The sequence below is a fragment of the Tupaia chinensis genome, unplaced genomic scaffold (genome assembly GCF_000334495.1).
Source record: "Tupaia chinensis unplaced genomic scaffold, TupChi_1.0 Scaffold000311_2, whole genome shotgun sequence".
NCBI classification, from domain to species: domain Eukaryota; kingdom Metazoa; phylum Chordata; class Mammalia; order Scandentia; family Tupaiidae; genus Tupaia; species Tupaia belangeri.
Genome location: NW_006159803.1, coordinates 2447408 through 2456697, shown reverse-complemented (window position 1 = coordinate 2456697; position 9290 = coordinate 2447408). Strand labels below are relative to the sequence as shown.

Here is a 9290-nt window from a genome sequence, read left to right as displayed (position 1 = left end):
GGGATAATCCTTCGTGGGGATGTTCTTAGCTCAAGGTTGGAGACTTCCCTGAGTGTGCTGGGTATGGTCTCGCCTGTGATCCAGGACTGGATGAAGGTCTTGGGTAGATCATGGCATTATGATCCTGTTGGAAGTGCACTCTCTCTCTTTCTCTCTGTCTCTGTCTCTCTTGCTCATGGAAGAAATAAGTAAACTTAAAGCAAACAAACAAAAATACAGAAAAGATGATAGGTTGCCAGGAAAAAATTTTTTTCAGTACAATACATTAACAGGAATTGTGAATAGGAGAGTCAGATTGAAATGTCAAGTTTCAGAAATGGTGCTTCAGGGTCCAGCAGGTGGTGTGGTGGTTAAGGGTGCTGGACTCCCACATGGCTGACTATGGTTCAAGTCCCGGACCTGGTAGCTTGCTTTCTCACTTTCTCTCTCTCTGTTCTTCTCTGGTCAAATTAAAATAAAATAAATAAATAAAAAATGAAATAAAATAATTATTTAAAAAAAGAGAAAGAAATAGTGCTTCAAAGAGTTTTCCTTCTGTATTTTAAACGAATATGTTTTTAACATAGCAAATAGTGTTTGGGGAAACTTAGAACAAGTTTGCTACACAATTTACATTTTATGTGGTCAACCCTTGTTCAGCCAGACAAGTATAGCAAGATAAAAATACACAAGGGAAACACACACACACACACCATATATTTTTGATGCTTTTGAAGCCTTCTCCTCCTTTTTTTCTCACCTCACTTTATGTTACTGGCTAGAATGCATCTTACACAAAGAGGTGTGAATGAGAGATCTAATAATACTCAGAACTAGACAGAGCTGGGAGAGCATCCTAAAATTGTGCAGCCATGTTAGGATGTGATAGAGAGAAAGCTTCCAGGAGACCAGGAGAGCAAACCCAGCTTTGTTAGCATCAGCTGTCTCTACCTGAACAGAAGAGACGTGAGCTGGTGAAAGTGCCACATACTATCAAGCCATGTCAGTGATACGGACCACAGTGGATAGGAAGAGACAGTGCACACATGTGGCTGACAGAGGCTGTTGTGCATATGGAACAATGCCTTCACCTTCAGCCGCTCAGCTGTAGTGGGGATTCAGTGCTCCCAAGACAGGCCATTTACTAGGTTCACAAGTTCTCACTTACTCTAGAGAGGAATACGTAGTCTGCTATTACTCATAGTATACATCATGTATTAACCAACCACTTCCCTTGTCCATTCTAAGAAAGGGCACAGGGCTATACTAGCGGCAAAGCAAAATGTTGCAACCTGGTACATGGGGTAAGAGAAAGGACAGCACAATCCCAAAGGAGCTAGCCTGGAAAAGGAAACAAGGGGCAGTTCATAGTTCCTCTTTGTCAGCCATATAGCAGTAGGCAATCCAGACTTAATCAGTAGTAATGAATAAAAAGTTGGCTCTTATTCTCCCAGTAGAGCATTATCAGGCCTCAAGATTAAAGACGCATCTCAGACATAACATATTCTGCCTAACACGTGGTGACTCTGAATGACGGCCTGTTTTACAGCCAGTGCCAGGTTGTCTATATTTGACACTCTACCCACCCATACATTTGCATATTCAGAAGCTATTCAAGAGCACAAAAATATTAAAATGAAATCCAGTACATGTTACAGTAGAATGACATGTAATTTATTCATATAACTGACAAGTTAGGCAGTACTCAAAATTCATTTAAATAAGCAAGTGATTACACAAACATCTAATAATACTAAAATCGATAGTCAGAAGATATAAAATACCATGGGTATGAAATGCCATGGTAAATACTATTCAACAGACTACAATCATAATTCCAAACTAAATCATGATTTTTAAAATGATTTTTAGCAGTTTTGGAATGATTTGATTTTACTCCTTTCAAGCAATTTATATTTTCCACTGACACAAGACAAGGTCATTAGTTTTCAAGAAATATTGCAGAGTGGTGTAGCTGAGGTTCCTCTCTTGCAACACACTTTCTTGCAAAAATAATCTTTTTTCTTTTATTATTGCCCCTTGACATAGAAAACGAACCAGTCAGCACTCGGTTCCTAAAGCAAAGATGCTTGGATCAGAACAGTGCCAGGATGTAACTTGAGTTCAGCAAGAGGCAGGCAGTGAAAAATCTTTTGCAGCTTTCAAAATATGCTTACCTCTTTTCTGAGGCTCCACGCATCATGAACATATTTAGGCATCCAAGTCAGTGAAATGATGGGAGTAAAATAATTTGATATCCAGGTGACTATGGTACAATTGCAACTGGGGTAAGTTACAATATAATTCTGCAGTACTCCAAACAAAAGCAGCTCCTACCTAAAGTTACTTCTCGTAAGCCTCATTACATTTTCATGAAGAGCAGCTATGTTTACAGGAACAGTTTGGCTTGTCATGTGTCTGTCTGTATTATTTTTAAGTCTTATGCTTTATCAGAATGAGGTCCAAGCATGAACCTGACTTGAAAAGCTAGCAGCAATAGTCATGAAACATATCAATAAATTAAAGGAATTTCACAGAACGAGATTCAGCTAAACCTCATACATACAAAACACAGCTAGAGAAATAACAGTTCTTCGATGCTGAGTTATGAGGGGGAGGAAAAAGTCTAAAAAAATAGAAAACTCTCTTCATACCTGGGTGTCAAGGCAAGATGTAACACTGCGTAATGCCACAATATGAGCAGTCACTGGATGACAGATACTCCAGAAATCATGGTTTCTGGAGATCTTGGAATTATGACCAAGAGATGAAAATACTGTACCAAAAGGCATGCATACAATCACTGTGTGCATTCAGTGTGTGAGCTGGGACCTAAGCAGAGATCTAACACGACAATGAGGCAGTGTTCCATGGTATTCATTAGAATCAGCGTGGGCGACTACATGTTAATTAAACCTTCAGAGGCAGCAAAATGTGGGCACAGTGCCATGTCTGGGTTCTGCAGCTGTTTTACAATCCTCTTGCGGAATTTCTCCCGCACACGATTAAATTCCATTATGTCCATGGGGTCTTCTTCAATCCAAAACTTATGAAACTCGTGCATCAAATAGCCTGTGAGAGATAAGACAGTGCTGTAAACACAGGAGAACAAGGTCCTTAATCACACTAAGAAAATGCTGAAGATAGTGGACCCAAACAACAACTACCATGGAGTTCAAAGAAGATATCAAAATATAGCAAATATGCCTGTTTAAGATTATTCTTTTGGGGCCAGCAGGTGGAGTGGTGGTTAAGGTGCTGGACTCCCACATGGCTGACTATAGTTTGAGTCCTAGACCTGGTAGGTTATTTTGTCACTTTTTCTCTCTCTCTTTCCCCCTCTTTCTTTCTCTCTCTAATGAGTGCCTTATAATGAATTAAAATAATAATAATAGTTGCAATTAATTCTTTTAAAAATATATTATTATTTTAAATCAGTGCAGTAGCAGCTACCAAACTGCAAGATTTTTGCAGTTGTTCCTAGAATTATTCTCACTTTTTTCAAGTAGGAAGACAAATCAATTTTGCCATCAGGAACATATTCTGAAAGGCCAACAGTGACTACTACATCTTTCCCTCTAATTAAATTAGCATAATAGTCCAATTTTTCAAAATTACTCCACTTAGCCTCTTTCCTCTAGCCTGTGAGAGATAAGACAGTGCTGTAAACACAGGAGAACAAGGTCCTTAATCACACTAAGAAAATGCTGAAGATAGTGGACCCAAACAACAACTACCATGGAGTTCAAAGAAGATATCAAAATATAGCAAATATGCCTGTTTAAGATTATTCTTTTGGGGCCAGCAGGTGGAGTGGTGGTTAAGGTGCTGGACTCCCACATGGCTGACTATAGTTTGAGTCCTAGACCTGGTAGGTTATTTTGTCACTTTTTCTCTCTCTCTTTCCCCCTCTTTCTTTCTCTCTCTAATGAGTGCCTTATAATGAATTAAAATAATAATAATAGTTGCAATTAATTCTTTTAAAAATATATTATTATTTTAAATCAGTGCAGTAGCAGCTACCAAACTGCAAGATTTTTGCAGTTGTTCCTAGAATTATTCTCACTTTTTTCAAGTAGGAAGACAAATCAATTTTGCCATCAGGAACATATTCTGAAAGGCCAACAGTGACTACTACATCTTTCCCTCTAATTAAATTAGCATAATAGTCCAATTTTTCAAAATTACTCCACTTAGCCTCTTTCCTCTTGATATTTGACTCAACTAAAGTTTTAAATTACCTTGACAAATCAAACAAATGTGTTCTGACAATCTATTATGAGGCAAATAAAAATTGTAAATGAACACTGAACAACACAGACTGGTCATTAAACTGCACGAAATTGTTAATAAGATTTCCTTGTTCTGAAGCATAATTTTATATTGAAACACTTTTGTATCTCAAAAATATTAGCTACGAATGATCTGGATTGGAAAAATTTTGGCATAAATGTTAAATATTTGATAAAAAAAACTTATTCATTGTGCTCTCTTCCCTATTGTGCCCCCTTTCTTCACCACATTCATTAATTCATTCATTTCTGTCCACCACATTTAGAATTAAAACGTGAATAACTTTTAAAAATGACAATATTAGATATTGTAAGCTCAGGTGTCTCTATATTTTAGGAAAAAAGTATTTAAGGAAATAATGCTAGTTTTAAAAAAGAGAAGTAGGGTCAGTAGGTGGAGTAGTGGTTACATCACTGGACTCCCACATGGCTGATTGCGATTTGAGTCCTGGACTTGATGGCTTGAAACTCATGCTGGACACGTGTGTGTGTGTGCCTAAGACCCCAGGAGGAGAGTGAAGAAGGGACTGCAGCATGGCCATCCCACTGCCCCCCTCCCCCAGAGTGATTTCTCACTTTCCCTCTCACTGTCAGTCTGTGTTTCTCTCTCTCACAAGCACAGATGCCCTAAGGCAAGAAAGAAAGAAAGATAAGTAAACATTAGACAATTCTAACATTTGCCTTACTGTTAGAAGGCAGTAGAAAATAGGGGCCAAGACTCTGTAGACAAACCTAGTATGAATTCTAGCTCTGGTTTGAATCCTGGAAATGGAAATGGGACAGGAGTGAACAGTGGAGGTGATGGGGGCAGGGAAGGAGAGAATTTAGAACAAACATACTTAATTCTAATAGTAACCAAAAGAAAAAAAGCTTTTGTTTTTTTCTGGTAACTAATTACATATGGGCAACCTTCAACATAGCTCCATAAGCAGATTTTTAAAAATCTCTATTAACATCTCACTGTAATAAAAAATTAGAAGTGGTCTTCCCTCCCCCAGCACTCATTGTCAGATGTTGACCCACTTCCATAAACTCTTAGCTCTGTGATTACTCCTCTTGTTACATCGTTAAGCATGCTTATGCCTGCTTAAGAACATGGCCTCTCTACAAATATAGAAGGGAGAGTAGAAAGGAGAATTCGTTTTTCATTTCTTTCAGGTTAACTTTTCATTCCTTTATGACTAGCCAGTCCTTGGGCCTTCCACATGCAATAAATGGCACCACTGCTTTAAACTCTTCTGTGCAGGGCCCACGCCAGCTGTCACCCCACTGGCCTGCAGGTTACACAAGCCAGAGCCTGCTACCACTTTCACAGAAACCGGACCACACCAGGAAAGCCCCAAGTCAGAGATATCAGTCACCCTGGAAGCCATCTCATCTGTCTCTGTGCTTCAGACACTTAGATTCCCCGAGGTGGCCTCTGGGCTTGAACGTTTCTGGTGACAACCCTGACTGTCGGTATATGAGGAATGTGATTCTTAAAGGTTTTTCCTCACACTGGGCCAAAAGCTGTTGTCCTGTATTTCATGGAACAAATTTTTCTCCAGCAAAAACTTTTCCAACTCAAGTGTGTGAAGTATGCGTGGTGTCCTGGGCTGATGTCTTTTATAGGATTAGCCTCCCTATTTCTCCTCACCACTTCTCATACACCATGATTCAGGGTCTGTTTATCATCCTGGTTGTTTTAGCGTACACCATCAGAAACTTGCTTCTTCATCTCAGAATCTCACTCAACCAAAGAATTCAGTCATCCATCCATTTCTATGATAGGACAATCTTAGAATATCCCCCAAATGGTCTGGAGTGCTTGGTAAGAATGCAGATCTTTCCAGATTCAATCAGAATCGCAACTAAAAAGATGGATTTTGTGTCACTAAAATTTTAGAACTTTGGTCTAGTAAATACCCTCTTTCAAAGTTCCTTTAGCTTATTTTTACTTTTTAATCATTACTTTTAATTTAATTTTATTTATTTATTCATTTATTCTTATTTGAGCAGAGAGAGTAGAGAGAGAGAAGGAAACCAAGAAAGCAAGCCACCAGGTCCGGGACTCAAACCGTGGTCGGCCATGTGGGAGTGTCCAGCACCTTAGCCACCATGCCACCTGCTGGTTCCTTTTAGCTTATTTTTAAATGTTATAATTTTCACGCTTCTGAAAGAAATCTATGACCTTTTATAATTTCATCTTTCCTTACTTTATGAAATACAGATAGAGTTTTCCTGAGAGGTCTCTGAGATCAACTGAACACACCTGAGCTATTTTATAGGCAAGCGATGAATAAAATAATCCATGAAACAGCTCATGAGTATTTCATGAAAGACAGTGTCTTTACTTCTATTGACAATAATAAGTAAGCCCTAAGAAAAATCCTTTTTTACTGAAGAATTAGTTTTTCCACAACATACATAAAAACATTCACCTTTCTGGAAAGTGCAGTTATATTGGCAACACCCGTAAAGGTAATGCAGCATAACATAGAATTCTAAATGAATCCAGATCCGTTTGGTTTCCCTACTTTTCTACCTTACATATAATTACTAGAAAACACTTTGATTTTATAAAAGGTTAGGGTAAGGGTGGAGGAGAGGGTAGTTCATAATCTGACACCATTTTCAAGATCCTTCCTGTTAAGTTTACGGGAGTTAAACTGTAAAGCTTGCAGACTGATTCCATGAGATTCTTTCTCTGTATCCCATCAGGAAAATAATTATAACATGATCTTAATAAAAATGCAGGACTGGGAGCCTGACTTCCAGGCTTATGGAATTATGTATTATAATCATAAAACTCTGTTCTTTACATAACATTACTGAGTGTTTAAAAATTCATTCGGTCAGCTGGTTAGTTGACCCATCTACCAAATAACAAGTATGTAACAGATACTGTATTAAGTATTGAGGATGAAGAGAAGGTAGTTCCTGTACTTCCTATTCTTGTTTCTTAGAGAAAGGCAGGCAGGTATACAATTTCAGCTGATAATTTGTTAGTTAAGGACGCTAACAAAGGGACATGGAAAGGAGAATGAGAAAACAGGGAACAGGCTCTGCTTACAGTCTCTCATTTACCTCTTACGACAGCTTTGTGGGTAGGTAATATAGGCATTATATCTCCATTTTACAGGTGAAAACACAAAGCTAGACAAGGTTCTTGAGTAGTGTACAGCTACACAATGACAACGAGAAGATGGGAGGAAGCCAAGACTTGAAACTGTCTGACTTCCCAGCACTGCAACAGCCTGCCTTTTCTGGTGCATTCTGTCCCTCTGCTTCCTATTCCTGCCGAATAGGTTTTTTTTTTTAGAAAGGTCAAAGAAAAAGCAATTTATTTTCCTCTTCTGGCCATTGTATGTTCTTCTGTTTCCCACACCTAACCTCCCTCAGTTTCAGTGGGGCTGTGTGTTCAGCAGAGCTTCAGATTGAATGCAATTTTTGTAACACATTGCCTGGGCAGCACAGTGTTCGCCGAGTAATATTATAAAGTTGGAATAATAGAGCTATTATATTCTTATATTCTTCCACCTAGATGAAATACTTGTTTTGAATACTAATACAGTTTTCCAACTCACGCCTGCAGTCTATTTATTGGTGCTTGAATGTGGTTTTGCTTCACTGCATTTAGTTAGAAGAGAGCAGAGACACAGGTAATTGCAAGAATATTACAGAGGAGACATGAAGAACCAATCATGTTTGATGGGGAGCAGTGAATCGAGGGCACAGTTTGCTTGTTCTGGAGGGGCCTGAGTCCATAGGAGGACTGTTGCTTTTTTTCCAGCTGTGATAAGATTACCTGAAAAGAAGTACTCCTATTGCATGTATACTTATCTGGGCTAGGATTCTCTTGGAAGCATACTGATTCTGGCAGAGGATAAAATTTTTCCAGAGAAACTAGGCACCTGTCCCCCTGCCAAGAACTTCATCAGTTATTTTAGCCTCCCATCCATCCACCCATCCATCCATCCACTCACCCAACAAACAGTTACTAAGTACGAACTTTGTACCAGGTTCTATGCTCAGGATATGGCTGTGAATCAAACATTCTTGCCCTTGAATGCCAGTTCCTTATGATTCTAATTATTTCCCAGTCTCTCCCACTGTATGACCCTGATTTTTCAACTCAGTGCTGATAAATCCCCAATTTGTAGTGTGAGCTCTTTTAATTTTTCAGAGTTCTAGAAACTTTATATTAAAAAGTTTCCTTTACTTCTCTCATAAGGGTAGATTTTCTCTTTTCTGGACTCCATGTATTCTTTTTAGGGTTACTCTCTTATCTTGTGGAAACATACTTTAGGAGTTTCCTGATAAAGATATAGGGAGGTATAATGCTTAAGACCTTGAATTAAAAAAAAAAAAGTCTTGGAATCAGCAGGTGGTGTTGTGGTTAGGGTGCTAGACTCCCACATGGCTGACTGCAGTTCTGGTCCTGGACCTAGCGGCTTGCTTTCCCACTCACTCTCTCTGATGACTATAGCAAGCTAAATAATAATAATTAATAAAATAATTCTAAAAAAAAGAAGAAATAAAGTCTTCATTTCTATTCCCACAGTTAATTGGTAAATTAGACTGCATATAGAATTTTAACTGGAAGGGCCAGCAAGTGGTATAGTGGTTAAGGTGTTGAATTCCTACATGGTCGACTGCAGTTCAAGATCCGGACCTGATGGCTTGAAACTCACACTGGGCACATGTGAGTGCATGCTCCAAAGTCCCAAGACAAGAATGGAGGAGAAGGGATTGCAGCATGGCCATTTCCCCGGAGGTGATTTCTCACTTTCTGTCACAAAAATCCCTCTCACAAAAAAAAAAAAAAAATCTTACTGTAAGTCTTATTCCCTTAGACTTTTTTTAAAAAAAAAAAAATTATTTAATTCTATTTATTGTTACTGTTATTATTTAAATTTGTTACAGGGCACATGTGCTTAGCAGCGAGAGGGAGACAGAAAGTGAGAGGGAAACCGAGAAAGCAAGTCACCAGCTCTAGGACACCTACTGCAGTCAGCCATGTGGGAGTCCAGAGCACCA

The 9290-nt window shown here is 38.7% G+C and overlaps 1 protein-coding gene across 1 annotated transcript in view; it reads right to left on the bottom strand.

Annotated features, from left to right (window-relative positions):
• Positions 1–1082: 1082 nt before the first annotated feature.
• ELMOD1 (ELMO domain containing 1) overlaps positions 1083–9290 on the bottom strand; it is a 46573-nt gene continuing 38365 nt past the window's right edge. Inside the window, exon 11 of the mRNA XM_006150952.2 lies at positions 1083–3051. Within this exon, the coding sequence (XP_006151014.1) occupies positions 2879–3051 (173 nt within the window). The 3' untranslated portion in view covers positions 1083–2878. The remainder of the gene's footprint in view (positions 3052–9290) is intronic.